Genomic DNA, 23,529 nt, shown 5'->3' on the forward strand with positions numbered 1-23,529 from the left:
TATGTTATGATTAAAAGTGTATTAGAGATATTGGGTTGCCATGACACAACACCACAGACCTGATGGCTTAAACAGCAGGAATTTATTTCTCCTTGTTATTGAGGCTGAGAAGTCCCAGGTTTAAGGTATAAGCAGATTTGTTTCTCGAGTGAGGCTTTCTTCCTGGCTAGCAGATGGTCATCTTCGCATTGTGTCCTCACAAGTGGAGAGAGAGGAAGCAAACTCTCTAGTGTCTCTTATAAATCTACAATCCCATCATGAAGGACCCACCACAGTGACCTCACCTAAAGCTAATAACTTCAAAGTCCCCAATTCCAAATACCATCATTTTTGGAGTAAGACTTCAATATTAAATTTTCTTTTTCTTTTTCTCTTTCACACCACACCTGTGACATATGGAAATTCCCCGCCTAGGGGCTGGATCTGAGCTGTAGCTGAGGCCTATGCCACAGCCACAGCAACACCAAATCTGGTAATACTGGATCACAGCCACATCTGTGAACTAAGCTGCATCTTGTGGCAATGTCGATCCTTAACTCATTGAGCCATTGAGCGAGGCCAGGACTGAATCTGCATTCTCATGGACACTATACCAAGTTCTTAATCAGGCGAGCCACAAAAGAGACTCCTTTAATTTTGGTTGATACAACTCAGTCCACGGTAGAGAGGTTGTCAGAAAGATGAAAAAAAATTAAAAAATAAAAAGCTTTTGTGGCATAAACTGCTAGCTCTTAACTACAAAGAAAAAGAAAAGAATAAAAGGCCAGATGTGGAAGTAGTTGTCAAAAGATAGCTATGTCAGGAGCAATTAAGAAAAAAAAATTAAACACCATTTAAAATCTCAAATAGTCAATATATCTATCTATATTGCCTATACAATATAAAGCCATAAAGCAATCATAAAGTCCATTCTGTGATATCTTTTACTTTGAGGTTATTAAATACTGTATGATATCCCATAATGAAAGTGTGCCAAAAATGCAAAATTAATTTGAAACTTAAAAAAGTTGTTCAGGAGTTCCCGTCGTGGCGCAGTGGTTAACGAATCCGACTAGGAACCGTGAGGTTGAGGGTTCGGTCCCTGCCCTTGCTCAGTGGGTTGACGATCCGGTGTTGCCATGAGCTGTGGTGTAGGTTGCAGACGCGGCTCGGATCCCGCGTTGCTGTGTCTCTGGCGTAGGCTAGTGGCTACAGCTCTGATTCGACCCCTAGCCTGGGAACCTCCATATGCCGCGGGAGCGGCCCAAGATATAGCAAAAAAGACAAAAAAAAAAAAAAAAAGTTGTTCAGTGCAGTGATAATAATTATTTTAACCTCTGATAATACAGTTGTCTCTATTATTAAAAACTTAAATTTCCTTACCATTGTGTAGCTGTGGGCCACCTTCATTAATTCAATGCATCCTTGAGCATCTGCAAATGCTCGGATTCCCAAACAGTTAGATGGATGCAAGAGCTTCATGAGGAAATGGCAGCATACTTCTACTACTTGAGGAAGCTGAAGAAGGCAAGCTGCAGCAAGAAGGTTTTCAATGGTTTCTTCCTTTAATTCCAAGCAACCTAAACATTAAGTGAAAAGAATTATGAAACTGTTAAAAACATGAAATGACACATACCATTTTATAACTCGAAATATTAGGCCAGTCTTCTAGAAATGATCTGAACCTAAATTGATAATCCAAATACATATAACTCACTAAAAGCCAACAATTTTTTTAAGTGTCTGGCATTTTCCCTGGTAATGTCCAAAATCATCTAGTATATAAATGCAGCTTCAACTAAAGCATCTGTGTCCTATACATCAGGAATTATGGTTTTACTTTTAGTTGTGGATTAAGGAAAAAAAAGTGAAATGTTTCACAACACATATCTACAAAGTTAAGAGAGAAAAATATGCACTAAATTTGTGATAATATAATATATTAATATGTATATCCATATGAAATACCTATATCTGAATAATAAGCATATATATATTTATGTGTGCATGTGTTGCATATTGCTAGTAGTATATTTAATTCACTGTGCTTATGATTATAATATTCTATAATTTTTCTTTTCTTTTGGTCAGTTAACCTCAAAAATTGATCTCTTCAGTGTTGCATCTTTTTTCTAACTATTGGAATAATTTATTAAATAATGGAGTTGTTTCTGGAATGCTAATAAAACACATGTGCGAAAACTTCTAAGTTAAACTATTTAGGTTTAGATTTCATTTAGCATTTCAACATATATTTAATAGGTTTAGTTCCATTCAGATTTTCTGTCACCATATTCTAGGTCATACATTCTCAGAAGCGGTTTATGCCATCTTAAGCTTTTGTGAAATAGATGGATACTCCACAGAAATATCTTCACTCATTTTTCCTGAGCACAGTCAGGCCACATACTACCATCATGATACACATCTGTAGATGTGTGTTGCTACCACATCAAAGCATTTATGCTGTAAATGTGCTTTGTACCTGGTCTTTCTCTTCTACCAGTTAACTGAAGTTGACATAAGATCTTAGTGGATGGAAGATACAGGGGCATAAGGGGCCTGAGTCTCTGAACCTACACCCAGGACTCTTAGCTTCAAAAAGTAATACTCAATATTCAAGCCAAAAATGCTCCAAAAATAAACTCAAGTTTGTACTTGAATATGTAATTTAAAGCAGTCATAAGTGCCAACATTTGAAACTCAAGTGTAAAACCATAGGGAAAAATAATTGACTAACTTTTATTATTAATATATCTCATTTAATTGAAATTTAGATGTGCATTCATGTCAGTTGGAATATACTTTCTGACTTTATGATGCTACTGCAATTTTTTTCTTAGATCTCTCCTTTTTCCATCATTAATATTTATTTTTATGACATGGAGAAGTAGTCTACTTTCAAAAATTCAGCTTTCAGGGACAGAATATTTATTAAGAAAAATCTTTATAAATGCTTTTATTTTTTTATAACAGACTTTTATTCTAGTTTTTTTAATTTAGAATAATGTTCAAGGATAGTACAATAAATGCAATATGGTTTTAATTAATTTTTCATGTTAATATTTTGCTATATTTACCTATGAGTGTGTATTTATGCTGTAGTTTCTGAATTATTTGATAGTACTTCTAACCATCACATATTTCACCCCTAAATACTTTGGTCTGTTCTCTAGAAAAAAAGCATTCTCCCATGTAACCCTCATGACTTTATTTACACACTCAAAATTGATACAATATTATTTGCTATAATGCAAATTTCCCTAAATGTCCATATAAAATATAGATTTTTTTCTTTAAATTCAAAATCTAATTGTCTCATGCATTACGTTTTCTTGTTGTGTCCTTTTAGTCTCCCTTAATTAGAACAACTTTGCATGATTTTGTTATTCATAGCATTTATATTAGTGAAGAGCCCAGAGCAAAGGTTTTGTAGAATTCCTCAATTTGAGTCTTTCATATTATTCCCCATGATTAGACTTCACTGGAACTTTTTTGTCAGGAAAACCACAAAGGTGATGCTGAACCCTTTTTGGTGCTTATATATAGAAAGGTTCACAATGTCAGTACATCCTACTGTTGATGGTGTTAAATTTGGTACCTTGTTTAAAATAATATTTGCCATAGATATCTTCACTTTAAAGAAGTGTTTCCCTTTATAATTAGTAATTAATCAGTTGGGTGAAGGATAATTTTTATTTCACACATGACATTTCACCCATAGCTTAACATGTTTAATAGATAAAGTATATTATGTTTTATTTATGATTTCATTGAAAGAATAAAAGAGCAAAGGAATCATGTTGAAAGGGATTTGATGAAGAAAAAAGCAGGTAAGTGAACAGTATACATTGAAAGGAAATTAAAATGCTTTTTATTACATATTAATTTCCTATTAAATTAGCTACCTAAATTTCATTTTGATATAAAGGAGGGACATTGTCAATGATAAAAGTCAGAAATACTTATTTAAATTTCTAAGATATTAATAAATGCACAAGGACCCTGTAGTTCAGATATTATCAACTATTAAAATATTAAATTTCACAGTTCATTTTAGCAGAGGAGACATCTGCCAAGAGCAATAAAATTCTCCGAGGTGTTTATAGTTCACATACAATAACACTGTCATTAAATAATAATGTCCAACAAAATCTTCATTTGAAGTTGAATGACTTACACTAGTTTTAATGATTTTAATATTACTTATATTAAGCTTATGAATATTAAACATGCAAAGTTCTATAAATTGTAGAAACCTGTATTTTTATAGATTTTAGATGATTTTATTATGTATATTTATGAAAATAAAAAATATAGAAGAGATAACATGAGTTTATTAAATCTATTATTTACAATTGATTATAAGTATAGCAATTTATACAATATTGTCATGATTTATGACCTTCAGAGGATTTTACCTAAAATTTTTCAGTAAGATTATCAAGAAGATATTTGCATGCTTTTTAGCATAGCTCTTGTAAAAATCGGTTAAAAATGATACATCCAGTAGGTACAATTTTTATACATTCCGTTTTACTATGATTTCAGAACACTGAGAGTGACATTCTTTAATTTTTATTCATTGTTCTCAATAGCATTTTTGCAGAAAAGAACATAGCAGGCCTGAACTGCTCTTCCTGAAAAGACTGCTTGCAAGATTTGCTTTAGACTGGTGTCTGAAAAGTTAGATTTCAAGAGAGTTCCCATTCAGTAATATAAATGGTTCACTACGCCTGAACTGTTTTGTAAACATTATGGTTTATACTAACACCTGCTGTCCTTCTGGGACTCTTGAATTTTGAGAGTAGAGGCTTCCTGTATAATCAACACTCAATAAAACACAGGACACCAAATATCTAATGGATCTTCCTTGTTAACAACAACTCACAGGCCAACTCACAGGCTTTGTCACAACTCATTGCAGAGGAAATTAAAGTGTGTCTTGTGCTATTCACTTGAAGAGCCAACCTTGGAAGTTTGCTCCTGGTTTTCCCAGGACCATACCCTATGCACCATTTCCCTTTCCTCATCATGCTTTGAATCCTTTTGACATAACAAGTATATCTATACTTGACATAACAGGTATATCTGTATCTGAGTCCTGTGAGCCATGCCAGGGAAGCATCAAACCTAGAGGATTAGTCTAGGGGATATCCCAACACAGTATTCTAATTAAAATAGTTTGGGTGGTAGGTGATGTTTGGATATACTGTGTCCATGGGCTGGAAGATAAAACATTGCTAAGACTTGAATTGAGCCCAAATTAATCTATAAATTTATTATAGTCATAATCAAAATCCCAGCTGACTTTATGTAGAAATCACAAAACTGATTCTAAAGTTCGTATGTAAATGCAATAGCCCAGAATAACCAAACTGATTTTGAAAAAGGGACAAAGCAGAAATAATAATCCTACCGGATTTTAAGACTTTTATGAAGCTGCCGTAATTAAAATGTATTGCTATTCATCTAAATACAGACAAAAAGATCAATGGGAAAGAAAATCTTTCCAGAAATAGAACTACACATATGTAAAGTTTTGCAAAGGCACAAAAACATTTCAATTGAAAAAGAATAGTTTTTGTACAAAAAGACATCCATGTTCAAAAATGTGTTTTAATCCATACCCCACGCAATTACAAAGATTACTCAAAATGCATCACAGTCCTAAATTTAAAACTATAAATTTCCCTAGGAAAACTTAGGAGAAATCTTTGGTAATCTTAGTTAATTAATAAGTTGTTAAATAAAACATCAGAAAGCATAATCGACAAGAAAAAAATTGCTAGATCAGACTTTATAAAAATCACTACAAGTGACAAGAGGAAAGGAACAAAAAGGTGAACCATGAACTGGAAAAAAGTATTTGCAAAATCATATATCTGATAAATTGCTTCTATCTAGAATACACACAAAACTCTAAAACTCAATAATTAAAATATAACGGGCAAGTTATTTAAGTAGATATTCCACAAAAGAAGATAAATGAATGTAAAATGCTCAACATCATTAGTGTTTAGGCGAATGCAATGTTAAAAAGAGCAGTGAAATACAATGACATGCATTAGTGCTACTGGTAGAAATGTGATATGATATAACCATTTTGGAAAACAGCTTTACATTTTCACATTTCAAATGACTCAGTTATTCCACTCCTAAGTATTTACTCAAGAGAAATAAAAGAATATGTCAGTATAAATCCTTATACATGAATGCATGTAGTAGATTTATTTTTTAATGATTAAACATTGAAAACAACTCATTGTTCATCAACAAGTGAATGGATGAACAAATTGTAGTCTGTCTGTTCATAAGGTTACTATTCAGCAATAAGTTAGAAAGAATTATTGATATACACAACATCATGGTGGATAATGCTAAGTGTCAAATAATTCTGCTAAGTATAAGAAACCAGACAAAAAATAACTCTTATGACCCAATGTAATTAAAATTCTTAACCAACCCAAAGTGTTTATTGTGAGTGACATAAATCAGATTATCCATATCTGATTATGGGTTAACGGTGAGGAGAGGCAATAAGATGGATAATAAAAAGGGGTGATGGGTACATTCATTATCCTGATTGTGATAATGATTTTATGTTTGCATACATAGGACAAATTGTACACCTTATATGTGTATAGTACATTGTATGTCAATTATTCATCAATAAAATCTTTAAAAAAAAGGGTTTTTATTAAAACTCTACTAACAAAATTAGAGATAGAATGTTATAATTCAGAAAAGTTATGGTTATGTGTACCTTTTTTCTTAAGTTTACAAAATATAGAGTATATTATTACAGTCCTGGAAACTTCATATACACTATTATCAATTTAAATTGCTTGACTAAAGTATTGTTAAAATAATCTTATAAGTGTAACTCTAACATACAATATGGTGTGTAGTGTGTATGTTTGTATGTGCATCTTAGTATGTTTACCTTCCCAGATAAACACCTGGAAAGTGATTCAGAGATATTATGCAGTAAAATGAGCTATAGATTGTGTAAGAGCAAATAATTGTTCAGTCCAAATTCAAATGCTGGATCTAACATTGTACTTTATAATAATTTAGATAAAATGTTAGCTGGGCATCTCATCGCTCTTCCTTATTTAAAAAAGAGACAGAGAGAGAGAAACAATTTTCACAGGTAACTTTGGATGTGAATTGGCAGAATATAAGCATTGTTTGTTTCAAAGAGAAAAACATTCTATTTTTTTTATCTTGGAATGTATACAATAATAGAATCCATTTGTAAAAGCCAGAAGGCACAAATAGAATGTAAGTGTTGAGCCTGAATGCACCCAAATTGAGCTACCCCATGCGTGATACATTTCTTTATATCTAGAACCTGACTATTTTTTTTTGACAGATTTGGATGATAAAAAGGAAAAATCTGCTAAGTATTTGACTTAAAAGTGAACCTTGAAAAAAGGCCATGACTACTGTTAGTGAAAAAAAAAAGTTATTCTGTACATCCACCAAAAGTTAACTCTCAGGACATTAATGTTCACAAATTGCTTTAGACTTGCTTATTGAGAGGGAAAATCTGTATGTTTTCACTATAGGTGCCATTGAAAATTGGCTTAAAATATCTGATACTTAGATGAAATTTTAAATATCTAAGGATCCCATGGCTATAGGAAAATAAGACTCTGAGAAAATTTTCTTTCAAAATAGGGAAATATTTATAATATTTCTTGATAAGTCCAGAGGACAGTTGTCCCCAGAACTAACTTAAAGGCTCAACACATCATCAGGAAACAGCCATCTTCTTAAGAGCCTTGTTGTTTCCCTTATGGTTGCCATAGTTTCAAGCTTCAAATTCAGGCAGGAGTATACCCATAAAAAGAGAAAGTATTCCTTCATGAATATTTCCCTTGCATCAGTGAAAAAATCTTTACTGAAAGTTCCCCAGAAGTGTTTCCTTTTCGTTGCCTTGGCAAAAAAAAAAAAAAAAAGCTTAATACATGACCATGCTTTAACCCAATAATTAGCAATAGGGTAAAACCTCAGTGGTTGAATTTGACCCTACAAGTATTATTGATAGGATTAGTGTCATTCTCCTTCAAATCAACGAAGGGAATAAGAAGGGACTGACTTTTGAAATAGCGTTCCAATGTGTGCTATATTTAGCTATAATCTCACATTAAATCAATGCTAAAGCTACTGTTTATTTGAACACATGCCAGCAGACTCAAACTCTGATTTTCTACAAAGATCATTAAATACACATCATATTGGAATGAATATAGGTAAAATATAATGAGAAAAATGTGAAGATTATAAAAGAATATGAATCTGTACTGTTTCTAATTAATATTCAAGTTGTATACTATTAACAATTGTGCTGTGTAACTATTTTATCTATAAAATCAGTTACATTGAAAAAAGAATGCATTTTACCAGATAAGTGCAAAAACCGCCTGTAAAATCCATAAAATAAACTAAATAACTGATCTATTTATCTATCTGTCTGTCTATCTATCTACCTAGTATCTATCTATCTCTATCTATTTTTAATGGAAAGAGCAAGAAATAATACATTGCTAAACTAGAGTTTAATTAATATTGGATATTTTAGTAATTCATAGGAATAAAAATAATTTTTTATTAAAATACTTCAGATTTACACAAAACTTGCAAAAATATGGGAAGGTATCACAAAGATTTTCCGCAGACCTCATATCTAGTTTTGCTAGTTAGTTCTATGGCACAATTGTTAAATTAATTAATCAGCATTGTTGTATTATCATTAACTAAAGTTTGTACTTTACTCACATGTACTTAGTTTTCTACATATTATCCTTTTCTTCTGTTCCAGGATCCTAGGCAAGATACCTCATTTCATTTAGTTGTTTTATATCCTTAGGCAACCCTTAGCTGTGACAGTTTCTCAGCCTTTTCTTGTTTTAATGACTTTGACAGTTTCAAAAGTACTACTTAAGTATTTTGCAGAATGTGCTCCAGTTGGGATTTATCTAATTATGATTACACCAGGATTATGGGCCTTTGGTCTCATCACATCATATCAAGGGTATATACTATCAAGATGACTTATCACTGTTCACGTCAATTTTGATTACATGGTAGGAGTAGTGTTTGTCAGGTTTCTGCATAGTACAAGAAACATTTTACCCCCTTTTCCGTACCCTGCTCTCTGGAAGGAAGTCCCTATGCACAGCCCCTCTTTAAGAAGTGGGGAGCTTTGATTTATCTCCCTGACAGCAGATTAATTACATACATAATTTAGAATTTAATTACATAATAATTTATTTACATCAATAAATTCCTAGGGTTTTTTCAGTGTTTCAAAAAAAGAGAGGAGATCTATGAGAATATTTGGTTTATATCATTTTATTAAATTTAATGTTTACATGTCTTTTTAACAATTACCAAAATTAATTGATTTTTACTGCAATTTAGACTTTTGCTTCTGTCAAATTTTCCCTTAATCTATTACGTACGACATTACTGGCACTGGTAGCCGAATATGCACTTTCTCTCTTTCCTGGAGGAAAATCCTGAGTGTACTCTAAAAATTATAGCAAACCAATTTTAGCAAACATCATGATAATCCATACCTGGAAGTTCTATAAGCTTAGAACATTTTAATTAATAAACGAAGTCTCGCTTGCATTTGAGCCATAAGAAAAGCATGGTTTATGTGTTTTGAGTGCTAAATATACCTCAGAGTTCAAAAGTTCACTGTTAGAAAAGTTAGGGAAGTGTGTGTTCAAGGAACAGTAAGAAAGTAGTTGGGACCACAAAGATCATCCTTTTTCCATTAAACCTGCACCCCTTTGTCTTTAGGAAAGTCCGCTGGGTATTGAGTTAAAACCAAAAATGTCAGTAGTTTTCATGTACTTAAATTGTTTTAAATCTACTATCTTTACACATTTATCCATTGGAAAGAACAAGGAATTGATTGCTCAGTAAAAATCTTGACTTTGTCCGAACATTCCCTTAATCCACACTTATGCACAGGTGTTTAACCTCCTTGACTTTAAGAATAGAATGTCGCCTCTTATTTCAGTGTACTATAGTTTATTACTCTGTCCCTAATTAACTAAATAGAATATTTCCCACTCCCACTACTTGCTATAGAGATTAATCTAAAGCAGTGTGTCACTCAATAGTCAAGGCAATTTTGGTTGTGAATATGCATATTTTAAGACATATTTACATAGAACATGGACTCAAGTTCAGCATAGATAAAACCAATATCTTCAAATTCCATGTGTTCTGAACCCAACAAAATTTGATCCAAAGATTTTAATATTCTCTTGATTAATACATGAACTTTTTAATAATCTATAATTCTGGTCAGCACAATTCAAATTTGAATCAGCCAACAGTTCATTATTATATCTACTTTTGGCATTTTAATGAGGCTTTCTGAAGTGCACCATTGTGTCTTACAAGTATTCAAATACTCAAAAATATTCCTCTCAGATTTTAATATCGGAAACCTCGGTTTTTTTGAGCAAAATATTAGTTTTTATTTTATAGCATATCTGACTATGCTTCTTCCTTTGTCTTGTTTACGGAGAACTAAAACAAAAGATCAACATATAATTTTTATGAATAAAAACAATCTTAATAGCTTAAGATATAAGTCGTATCATGGGTGTTGCAGATTTGAGTTTGAATGAATTTTTCATATATTTTTTATTTGAATTTCAAAGTCTTATACACCATGGATAATTAGGAATGAATTATGACCATATTATAATACTGTGGCTTCTGCGAATGATTTTCTAGATTTATTTTCTTCCTTTATTGTTCTACTTCAATCTAGAAAATACAGATGAGATGGAAAGGATAAAGAGAATACACCTTCTCATTAGACTGATTTTGTAGCAACTGTACTTACATATTGTTACACTATGCTCTCAAAGAACTAGGTGAATTGAATTGAAGTTGCTCCATCTTGGATGCTTAAATATTTTGGACACTACCTCGGATGGTCATATAGTGGAAATTAAAAAGTTATGATATTTTACTCCAACTGGGAGTTCTACATTCCTATCTGCATAAAGCCATCCTTCCTACCCTCTTCCTTTGTACTCTGGGGCTTCTGAGTTGCCAGATTGTTTTTGTTTGTTTACTTGATTAGCAGATAATTTTCTCTGGAGTGCTATCTTGGCACTCAAAATATGCTTAGTATGTTTTCTAATTCCCTTTTTGCTACAATTATAGGTCAGAGATTACTACTTTCATTTTCTGACTATAAGAATTCATGTTTTTTTAAAAATCACATATAAAATCCATAGTCATAATCAATATTTCTTGGTCCCACTGGGACTAAGGAAAGTGCAATACTACAAACTATTCCTCAGCAAGTACACAGTTGATTCTCAGATAACCAGTGAAATCCCCTCCCAAAACACTACCTTAGATCATCCATTTATATTTACTAACACCTTAATTTCCCTCATTTACATATTTTATTCTGAAGCCATTTTGTAATGGCAAATATTAATTAAATGAATATAAGATATAAGGTTTGCACTTAGATCTAAATATATTTTCTTTAACTTAATTTGATAAGCAAAATAATTTGTCAAAAAATTCAAAAATGTCCTGTTATATAAAAACGCCCATTTATCATAAAGTAGACAGTTTAGCCCAGGAAAACACATGATGATAATTAATGACATATATTTCAAAGTACTGTTACATTTTGTAGATATGAATGTATCAGGAATAAAAATGTTATATATTCAATCAACATAAAGTGATTTTACAATTCTTCTGGCAAGAGTGAATTTCCATTACTAGTCTAGATTGTCTTTACTGATATTTTTACTCTTCATTAGCCCCTTCTCTACTTACTTCTAAACATTTCTCCACAAAAGAAGAAAAGCTGGGGTGGGAAACCTGCCTCAGACTCACAAGATAGCCATCTGGATAGAGGTTTTCTCTGATTGAGGACTAGGAGTGGAACGCAAGTTCAGTTGTGGCTACAATGTGCCTGCGAAAAATCAAGCCCACAGTTTAAAAGGGTCAGGGATAAGGTGCCCCTTTAGGATGTCTTAAAGCATGCAATCCATTTCTGGCTGAAACTGGCTTTTCTCCTTGGGTAGCCCTTACTGTCCCTTATTCAAGGGAAACAAAGCATTTAAATTAAAGTGCTTGGAGTTCTCATTATAAATTTATTTTCTCAAACATGAAGGATAAGTAACTCCTCATCAAAAATGGCAAACCAAGGGAAAATGATAATTTCTGGAAGTCTTAGAAGGGTGGAGTGACTGGGTTTGTTTTGTGTTTGTTTCTTTATTGTTTTTCACTGCATTTAGTTGTTTTTTGATACCATCTGCAAAAAACATCGGTCCTATAAAATTTTAAATGCAAAGTATTGAGAAATAGTCAAAACTCAAAGTAGTTTTTAAAAGCTATGTATTATTTAGAAACATATGTGAAAAGTTCATGCTTCAGTTTTCCCAATTTCAACAAAAAGGTGAGTATTGTCAGACGTAACAGATGTGAGTGAAACATCCCCAAATATTAAATATTAAACATGACTAGTGTTTTTATAATTTTACTTATTTAGATAAAAAAATCAGAGTTAAAATTGCAGATTTCTGAATTTGAAAATATCCAAGCCTGAGAAGTTTTTTTTTTTTTTTTTTTGCTTTTTAGGGTCTCAACATGTGGAAGTTCCAGGCTAGGAGTTGAATCGCAGCTGCAGCTGCCTGCCTACACCACAGCCATACAAATGTGGGATCCAAGCTACATCTGCGATCTGCACCACAGCTCATGGAAACCCCAGATCCTTAACCTACTGAACAAGGCCAGGGATTGAACCCGCATCTTCATGGATACTACTCAGGCTCATTGCCACTGAGCCACAAAGGAAGCCCCTATTTAAATAGTGCTAAAAGCAACCACAAACAATTCTCCATTTGGGCAGTATCTGTATACTTTCCTTAGATTATTCATGATTTTGTGTAAAGGGAAATTAATTGTAAGAAAAAAATATATTTGATTAATAGTTGATACTAGCTCAATAGAAGGTCACATTTTTTTCACACAATGTGGCAGTTGCATAAGTACATAAAAGCATCATTTCTCCTCATATTAATCAGACAATGTTGAGTAGCTTCATAACTAGTAGAAAGAACATCAAAATGTCATTGGAAAAACTAGACTGTAATTTCACATCTATGTTAATTTGTGGCGGGGGGGGGGATGCACAGCATGCAGCAACTTGATGTGGGATCTCAGCTCTCAGACCAGCTATTGAACCTGGGCTGCAGTGGTGAAAGCACCGTGTCCTAACCACTAGACCATCAGGGAATTCCCCATGTCTATGTTATTTTCCTAACCTCTGTGTTATGATGTTTCCATTTCCATATCTGACAATAAATTTGAGTAACTATCAATCTCAGAATGTTGCTGTGTGGATCAGATGAGATAAAATAATAAGTGTAATATATGATAAAACCACATCTCATATATATAAGGTAAGAAAATTACAGTGGATGGTATAAACAAAACATGTACCACTAAAAATGAATATGGAATCATACATATGAATTGAAATCATACAGTAATACTGAAGCATACAATAAATTGGATTCAAAAGTTATGAATGTTTAAAGAATGAAGTAATTATTCCCTCCCCAGTTCTCAGTCTTTATGTTTTTTATAACAGAATATGCAAAGGATTTGCAAAAACTTATAAAAATACATATTATGAATAATCTTCATAAATAAATGCTAATAATAAGCTAAGCATTATACTAAAACTACTTAATTTTATTAGTTGATTTTTCCTTAAAATAATCTTCTCCCTTACACATTCTTATTTTCCCTTTCTCACAGTTGAGTAATCTTAAGACTCCCTAAAGCTAAGTAATTTAACTAACATTCTAAATTATAATATGGGGGAGGCCGAAGGCTACCATCAAAATTCTTAATGAAAACTAAGAAGTAGGTAGTGCCAACTAGAATAAATGCCCCACAACAAGAATGAATACTGGGATGCCCACATTATAATGATTTCTATTTGAATATAAGTCCTGGCCAAAGATCACAGATATTTTCAGTGTTAAATAAAACACACTGCACTATACATAGGAACTGCCCTTCAAATAGAACAAAATAAAGCATACAGCTGTTTTGGGATGAGAGTGAAGATAAAATACTCCTGAGACAGTGCAATCCAATATAACATTAATGGCACAAGAATACAAGCAAGTACCCTGCACAGTTGGTGTAATGGCTTCTGATTCACTTTATGCTTTTCTAGTACCCAAAGCAGAGGCAAATGTAAGCAATTTTAAGATTGAGACCTACAATAAAATAAAATCAAAGCAGATTTTTTTCTAAGAAAGCAAAGTTAATTATAAGATGAGACCTGAGAGATTTTCCTTACTTCGAAACTCAGAAAGTAGATGTGTGTTACAGTGCAGAAGAGACAGAACCTTTCCTCTATAGCTAGCAAATATCATTTCACATAGCTTTTCATCGTCAGTCTGTTTATGAAACCCCAAAGCACAAACAAAAATGCATTCAATAATTACTACAAAATTTGCACAGTATTTACAAATTATACATCACTTTAAATTATTTAATACAGTAATGTTTCCCCAATTAATTTTATAGTATTCAAGTTTTGCACACACACAGAGTTTTCTGGTAAAATAATGGAAATGATGACAATACTAGAATTATTTATTTTATTTTACTTTATTATTTTTACTTTTTTTCTTACTGATACACATAGATAATTTCAACATCTTATGAAAATAAATCAATATTTTTAATTAGTTGGTAATAGTAATACATAAAACTAGTCATTAAAGGCTCAGTTTCTAAAATTGAGTACAGGATTTTCTCATCTAGTAAAAGCCCTCAGTTTAAAACTAATATTCTGCTAATGTACTTGAATACACATGCCACTTGAATTAAACCAGTAATAAAAATAAGACAATAATTTAATTACAATAAAAAATTCTGAAGGGAATTAGAATATCCAGTCCAGGCTGAGTATATTGATGTATATTTTTTAATATTAAAGCAGAACATTAAACATCTCAGCTCCTATATGTGTGTATTTATTTTGTTCAAATGTTTGGCAGTAAGCAGGAACCATCTTACTCTTCCTTAGCATGTACTAAGACATTCTTTAACTTCAGTGGCACACAAACCTTTCTTTTTCTTTTTTTTTTTCCCCCCTCACAAGGAAGTTAACTCTTCAGTATGATCAAAGATTTGCCATTTGGCAGTTTAATTTTCTATCCCTATTTTCAATACCACTGCTAGATGGACAGCTCCCTTTATTTAAACCTTGTCTTTATCAGTTTTCAACAGGACCTGACACTTTCTAGTAACCCTGCAATCCCATCTTCTATATTTGTTCAAACTCCATTTCCTTACGCATCAATGAACACAGTATATTTTCAAGTATGTCAGGATAATACTGACTATGTAAGAGATAAACCAGAAGGAAATTTCTATCAGCCCGAGGCAACTTTAAAACAAAGTGAACCCCAGAGCATCCTTTTCAAATATATTAAATTTCCTCTTTCATTTTCACAATGTGACCATCAATTTTCAGCTAGAATTTATATACACACACACACACGCACACATATATACACATAGCTATGTGTGTATACATATATGTAGATATCACTATATATATATATATATATATATATATATATATATATAAAATTCACAGGATATATATAATTCACAAAATCAATATAGTAGCCCTCAAAATGTTTTTTCCCTCAAAATTTGTTTTATATCATTCTCTAATGAGGAAACACTAGGCTGTGTACATCAAAAAGTATGTTTATACCAAAAGAAAGTAACAAAAATTAGTATTTTATATCTTAAATTGGACAGTCTCTTGAAGGCAGAGAATATGTGTAATTCAGCCAGAGTGCACCACAGGCATAGCACTCAGTAGGCATGTAGTCAAACTTGGAGGCGTTCAGTGCATTCATAGGGCAAGAGCTATTAGTTATTAATGTGCCCAAATTGTCAGGTGTCATTTCCCTCTTCAGGGAACTAGTGCTAGACCAGGGGGAAAGTTGACTCAAGCCTCCAGTGAGCTTCCATCCAGCAACTTAGGGGTCCATATAAGCTACCCGGACAACTGTGAGAGCAAAAGATTCATAAGCCACTATAAGGAACTGCATCATAATTGACTCTACAAAGGACATTGATTCAGTAGAGATGACACCATTCAACTTGTGTTCTGACATTTTACTGTAATAATAGGTTCAACATCTTACTATTGATCTTTGTCAATTTACTTTATATCACTGACTAGGCTGCATTGAAGACTTCAGCATCTCTTAAGCATTGAAAAAATATGTCTCTTCATATTAATTCAAAAGAAAACAACAAAATTTTGACTTATGATGATTTTTGTCAATACTTATTTGAGATATCACATACATAATTCTGGAAAAATAGTTTGGGTGCCTCTGCTTTGTATTAAATAGTTAGCCATATAAAAGCGTCCACTTGAAATTTATAATGCTGGATGGAATTTCTAAACTTTTATACCATCTAACTTTCTAAATAATTTGAAAGTAGAATGATGAAAACTATAAACATATTATCTTTTTTTTTCTTCTCTGATTCCATGCTTCTGAGGATGTCCTGTAGAATAATTCCAAAACAGCCTTGACTTGATTATCCCAAATCACAGGCTTTACTGCAGATTAAAAATAATAATAATAATATCCCAGGTTTTTTCTAGATGAGTACACCTACAAAATAGGAACTCCATTTCATGTAGGAAAACATTTAAAAAGCTAGTTTTAAGTCTGTTTGACACTACACAACTGAGGTTATAATTAAATAAATAGTGATACATAGATCTTACTGCTTTAGAAAACATAAGTAAAAAAGCTGTTTCACTATGCCCAGCTCCAATAAGTCTATTCATTACCGATTTTGGGCAAAAATGTATGTCATTTTACTGTTTCCATCCAGTCTCAATTTATATTTTCTTTTGTAGCCCTTAGTGCATCCCTCTTTACTCAACAAGTCCCGAAATATTTTTAACTGAATTAAGGCTTGAACTTGAATAACTGATACACAATCTTATAATTGCATATTCCATGGATTACAACTAAATGTTCAAATTTAAATTTAAGACACCGAATGGTCAAAGGGCATTATTTTATAACACATAAAGTTGCTAAATAGTTCTTTGTTCTATATGACTAAGATCATAATTTTTTTAATTTCCCTATTAAAAAAAAGCAAACAGAAAGAAAACCCAAGAGAAAATTTTAAAAAAGAAATTAAATAGTTGATCAAGAATTTAGAAAGGTGATATGAACTTTCCCATTATATGTACAATTATTTCTAACATCAGTGTAAATTTTCATTTCCTTTCCATTCTTGAGCTACACAGTATGTGAAAAAAAAATTGACCTTACAGTTCCTTTTATTGTACAGAAAGAAGTTAGATTTGACATTGTGATAGTTAGTCATCATTTTTATAGTTGAATCTTTACCCTTCATACTTCCAAAAATGTTTTCTTTAATGTTGTAAACATAAGATTTTATTGGTTTTCTTTATTCAATATTACCTATTTCTAGCATTAACCTTTTCACTATTATATATTTTTCCTTTAGAAAAAATTCTAATTCCATTTAAGTTATCGCCCAGCAGTCAGCTCTTTGTACCCAGATCATCCCTCCAAATTACCAGAAAAAAAATCCCTAAATATTTGTTTCGGTTCTTAATGAAATTTGACCAAGCCCCCAGTCCCAATCCTTCTCATTCCTAATTTGCTGGTGTAGGGGAAAAGATAAATAGAGAGAATGTCTCCCATTTCTTAGACCATGTACAGATTTTACCCCATGAAGCCTTTAAAGAATGATTTCTCTTTCTTCAAAACAAAGGTTATTATACGTTATAATCATTGAAGCTTATCTCAGGCTACTTTACCAATTCATTCTTTAACTTTTAGTGAGATAAAAATTAGCTCCATATAGTTCTTTTAAACCTAAAAGACTTTCCAGATCTCATGGAAATTTTTATCTGTTTAAATCATTTGAAAGTACTTGTACCCATCTCTCCTGGGCACAATATTTCCACAGCTAGTAGTTAACTGTCAATTCTTGACATAGATGAACCTCCTTAGTTTCTCCAAAGCCTCTTGAACTTCAGAATTTAAGAAAATATTCCCAATTGGATGACCCTTTGAGGATCTCACTGCTCATTCATTGCCTCTCTTTCCTGTGATGCATCTATTTTTAGCCTTCTGCAAAGGAAAGACTTAGAGATCAGCTAGCAGGCTGGCTAAATAGACACATATACACATACCTCCAATTTGTCCCTTTCTATAACCATTGCTCACTTGATCTCTTCCATTGTTATAATGTCTTACATTGAATGTAGCAAAAGACAAGGTGCATAATTCATATTATGGTTAAAACTCTCCCAAAGTTACTATATAAACAAATTGCTCATCTACTACATTTCTATAAACTAACCATTGGAAATATATTAGCTACCCATGAAATACGGATATTTGAGCAAAGGCCAGAGTGGCAGTGGCAGACTGAAAGGTAGCTTTGTATCCTGCCTGGCCTCTACAAAGTAGAGCCAAATCTAGGTCATTACATTCAGCAGGGAGCTTTGAAACACCTTCCAACTTTCTGCCGCGCGATGATAAGTATCTTTTGACCTAGTTTTGCACTCAAGAAATTCAAGGCTGCCAGGTCATGAAGGCTGTAAGCGTTGGATCTATGCCTTTGCATTGCTAGAAAGATCCCTAAAATGTTTAGCTTCATGATTCTTCCCTTTCCAGGAAACAGTAATGTGGTTACATTTTCTCTCTCTTTGCTGGGAGGCCAGGATCTTTTATACTACTATTTCATGTTACATGCAAATTGAAATTGAACAAGATGGTCTTAAAGCCCCCTCAGCTTTACTAAAATTTATACAGGCTACTTCCTGACTCTAGGCCTTTGATCTCCCTTTTCTTAGAGCATTTACTTTAGAAAATGTGTACTTATATATCTTTCTCTACTGCTTTGATATGTAAATTATTAAAAAAAAATAAGTTTAAAAAAATGGGCTCTTGCCAGATTTAAAACCCAGGAATGTTTTCCTCAAGGACCTGGAAGATCTCTTTGAAATGCCAACATCAAGGGAAATAGCACTCCAGTCTCTCAGTTTTTGTGAGAGGGGAAGAACATAATTTGAGTGGGCACATTGTTTCAAGTTGTAAAACTACCTTCTGTCTCAAGGATAGGGGGAAGGTTACTTTTCCTTTACGTAAAACCAATCAGCAATGACCTGTGTTCTCTTTCCCACCTCAGCACTTAAAAATCTTCTTACCCTTTGTCTCAGCAGAATTAGGTAAAGACTGAGTTCTGGTCTCTCCCACCTACTTCAACAGCCCTACAGAGAGACTTCCTTACCTCTTTAACTTTGTCCAGTGCAACATTTACTTTGACAAAACATAATTTAAAAATCACAGAGGCTGAAAAATGTCTGTCTTTCCATCGCATTGCTTCTGTGAGATTCAAGCACCCAGAGTTTTTTCTCTCTAAAGAGATTTTATTTCCTGAGTAAAGATGACATTGCTCCAGCAAACTCATTTCTATGAGAAGCTAAATCCTTCAAGGGGACTGATTCCCATCAGTTCCACACATTTTGGTTCTAGTGGCTGATCTTCACAACACCATCTCTTATTTCCCTGTAACCAGAAATCCTGGAAAAACAGAGCTCCTTAAGCTAGGGTCCTGCTGTTTTGGTAATCAGGCACCAGTCTCTCTTTCCTAATTTTATACCATGATCAAAAGTTCAGGCAAAATGAACTACATGCTGTTTCTAAAAAATATTACCTCAATCCAGACAATCTGCCTTTGCTTCTATCACACAGTTTTATTATAGTAAGCCCCGTTCTCTTATTAATCTTGAAACTCCTTGAAATGTTTTGGATGAATGTGAGCCATGATGATGCTCTGAGAAGCAAGTTTTATGCCTTCTAACTTCCTCTCAATGTTTGGTACTTTATCATATTTATCCCTCTTCTAACTCTTTTCTCCACATGGACTGTGAGCTTCTGGAAGGCAAAGAAATGGTTTATTTATTAGTTTATTCTCCATAAAAAACAGCTAATATTTGCACATTGGGAAATATTCAACAAGTGTTGGCTAATATGGCAAAATTATTTGTGCCATATGTATGTACCATATATTTCTGCCATATAAATGTACTATATATTTGTGTGATATATATGTGCCATATATTTGTGCCATGTTTATGGCATATATGTGTCGTGCAAAGGCCAATAAAAAAAAACAACATAGTAGATCAGAAAAAAGTTTCAAAAACTAGCCGTTTTCACAAATCTAAGTATCTTTTTCCTTTTTAACTAAGCTTGTCAATCAATGTTAAATGGTTTGTGAAGGCTTTAATATTGAAATAAGCATATTACAAGGAAAATATTTGAAGTCATCATTTCCTAAAAGAAAGAATATTAGAAAATCTCTTCCCGATTCTTGAAGTTTTAACAAATTTATATATAATAATTAATAACTTCTCTTCTCTCCCAAGCTCATTCCGTTGACTATTATTATAAACCAGTTTAGATTCTTTGTGGAAGAGAGCAGGGCATATGTTACATATATACATTGGTGATTTTCAGGGAAAAATAAAAAGGTAGTTTGATTTTTTTTATGTTAGTTTTTCAACTGAAAAAAAAAAGATAAAAACTAATCATTGTTTTTAACCTTTAAAACCTATATTCAAATTCTAAAATTCATAAGACATCAACATGAAGCTATAATTCTTTTACTGTACCTGTATATGCAAATTGGACAAGGTCCCAGAGGGCATTGGGGTCTATTCCTTCCATCTTGATCTCCTCTTGCTTGGCTTCACAAACATCACTTGTAAACATGGCAGCAAAATAGTCGGAGACTGAGCTCAGAACAAGCCTGAAAGAGTTACAGGATCTAATTTAGGCAATGAATTTAAGGTCAACAAGATGACAGTACAGAGGACTCTATCTATCTAGGATTCTATCTATCTATTTATCTATTATTTATCTGTTTCTATCTACCTATATCTATCTATCATCTATCTTGTATCATCATCCATGTAAATGTGTGTATATTTCATCTATCTATTCACTTATCTATTTATTGTCTTATGAATTAAAAAACCTATTTAGGAATTCTACTCCAATCTTTGGTCACAGTGCATTGTCCTACATTTTCTTCTATAATTTTTTAATAATTCTTTCTTTCATATTTAGATCTTTCATTGTTTTGGTTAGATTTCCAAATTTTTTTTTTTTCTTTTTATGGCCTCATTCATAGCATATCCCAGGTTAGGAGTCAAATCAGAGCTGCAATGGTCAGCCAACACCACAACCACAGTAATGCAGGATTCCATCTGCATCTATGACATACAACACGCTCATGGCAATGCCAGATCCCCAACCAATGAACGAGGCCAGGGATTGAACCTGTACCCTTAAGTATATTATTCCAGTTCCTAACCTGCTGAGTCACAGTGGGAACTCCCTAGATTCCAATTTTATTTCACTCTACATATTCACCCACATTTTGTGGTACCACTAAAGAATTTGATTTTTCCCAGTGAATTAATGATGCTGATATATCAACCATTTGAGTCCTGAATGTGCAGTGATCTGTCTCTGAGGACTTTTTTGGTTGATTTTTTTTTTTTTTTTTTTTTTTTTTTTTTTTTTTTGCTTATTTGCTTGTTCTGGTGCCAATATAATGTTTTTCAATAATATCATTCTAAATATGTTTTTATAATCAATGCGACAAATCCTTCCTCTTTTTATTTTAACTATTAGTGGATTTTATTCTTCATATAAAATTTAAAGTAAAATCTTCAAATAAATTAAATGGAATTTTAATTAAAAAGTACCAAATTTCTGCTTAATGGGGGATGGTTGGTATCTCTTCATATAAAGTCTTCCAATATAAAAGTATAAACCATTTCTTCATATATTTAGAATATCTCGACTGCTTCTTTTCAAATTTTAAAGATTTTTCCTAAAATCATCTTGTGTACTCTTGGTTGATTCTTATATACTTTCTAGTTTTGTTGAAATTATATGTAGTAACTTTTTAAAAAATTCTGTTTTAATGTTGGTTTAGAATTTTTTTTTTTTTTTTTGTCTTTTGTCTTTTTAGGACTGCACCCGTGGCATATGAAGGTTCCCAGGCTAGGGATCTAATTGGAGCTATAGCTGCCAGCCTGCGCCACAACCACAGCAATGCCAGATCCAAGCCACATCTGAGACCTACATCTCAGCTCATGGCAATGCTGGATCCTTAACCCACTAAGCGAGGCCAGGGATCAAATCCGCAACCTCATGGTTCCTAGCTGAATTCGTTTCCACTGCACCACGATGGGAACTGGTTTAGAATTCTTTAGTTGAAACTTTCATAGATCCATATTTTATCTGGCACATGTACTGAATTATCTTACTAGTTCTTTGGATTCGCTGTTTTGTCCTCTATGCAGATGATTATATCATCTACAAATAATCTCTTTTTGATCACTTCCTGTTCATTCTATGTAAATCCTTTTCTTTTGCTTTTCTTTAAACCTCATCCAGTAGCTCTATCAGGGGAGAAAATGAGTTGTTCTCTATCTCACACAAATCACAGCTGGAGTCTCCTTTCTTTTATATTGTACAATTTATTTTCTAATTGTTTATTAGAGTTGATTTACAATGTTCTGTCAATTTCTATTGTACAGCAAAGTGACCTATTTATAAATATATATATACATTGTTTTTCTCATAATATCTTACATCATGTTCCATCACAAGTGACTGGTTATAATTCCCTGTGCTATAGAGCACAACCTCATTGCCTGTCCACTCCAAATGCAATAGTTGGCATCTATTAACCCCAAACTCCCAGTCCATCCCTCTCCCTCCCTCTCCCACCTGGCAACCACAAGTCCGTTTTCTATGTCCATGAGTTTGTTTCTTCTATGTAGATATGTATCTTTGGGCCACATTTTAGATCCACATATGTGATAGCATATTGTATTTGTCTTTCTATTTCTGACTTATTTCACTTAGTTTGAGAGTCTCTAGTTCCATCCATGTTCCTGAAAATACCATTATTTTGTGTTTTTTAATGGATGAGTAGTATTCCATTGTATATATGTTGTTTCTATGTCTTGGCTATTGTGAATACAGGGGTGCAAGTATCTTTTTGAATTAAAGTTTTGTCTGGATAGATACCAAATATTAGGACTACTAGATCACATGGTTGTTTTCATTTTCTGATGTACTTCCATACCGTTTTCTGTAGTGGTTTTACCAGTTTACCTTTCCAGCAAAAGTGTAGGAGGGTTCCCTTTTCTGCACACTCTCTTGAGCATTTGTTATCTGTAAACTTATGAATAATAACCATTCTGACTGGTATAAAGTGGTACCTCATTGAAGTTTTGATTTGGATTTCTCTGATAATTAGTGATTTTGCATTTTTTCATGTGCCTGTTGGCCATCCAAATGTCTTTGGAGAAATGTCTATTTAAGTCTTCTGCAT

General features: G+C 32.7%; 1 protein-coding gene across 3 annotated transcripts in view; it reads right to left on the reverse strand.

Annotated features, from left to right (window-relative positions):
* Positions 1-23,529, reverse strand: part of KLHL1 (kelch like family member 1) — a 387,090-nt gene that overhangs the window by 205,233 nt on the left and 158,328 nt on the right. For all 3 annotated transcript variants that reach the window (XM_021065654.1, XM_003131017.4, XM_021065655.1), the window contains exons 3-4: positions 20,786-20,922; positions 1,363-1,559 (exon numbers count right to left, since the gene is read on the reverse strand). In XM_021065654.1, the coding sequence (XP_020921313.1) occupies positions 1,363-1,559; positions 20,786-20,922 (334 nt within the window). The remainder of the gene's footprint in view (positions 1-1,362; positions 1,560-20,785; positions 20,923-23,529) is intronic.

The sequence above is a fragment of the Sus scrofa genome, chromosome 11, assembly GCF_000003025.6.
Source record: "Sus scrofa isolate TJ Tabasco breed Duroc chromosome 11, Sscrofa11.1, whole genome shotgun sequence".
NCBI classification, from domain to species: Eukaryota; Metazoa; Chordata; class Mammalia; order Artiodactyla; family Suidae; genus Sus; species Sus scrofa.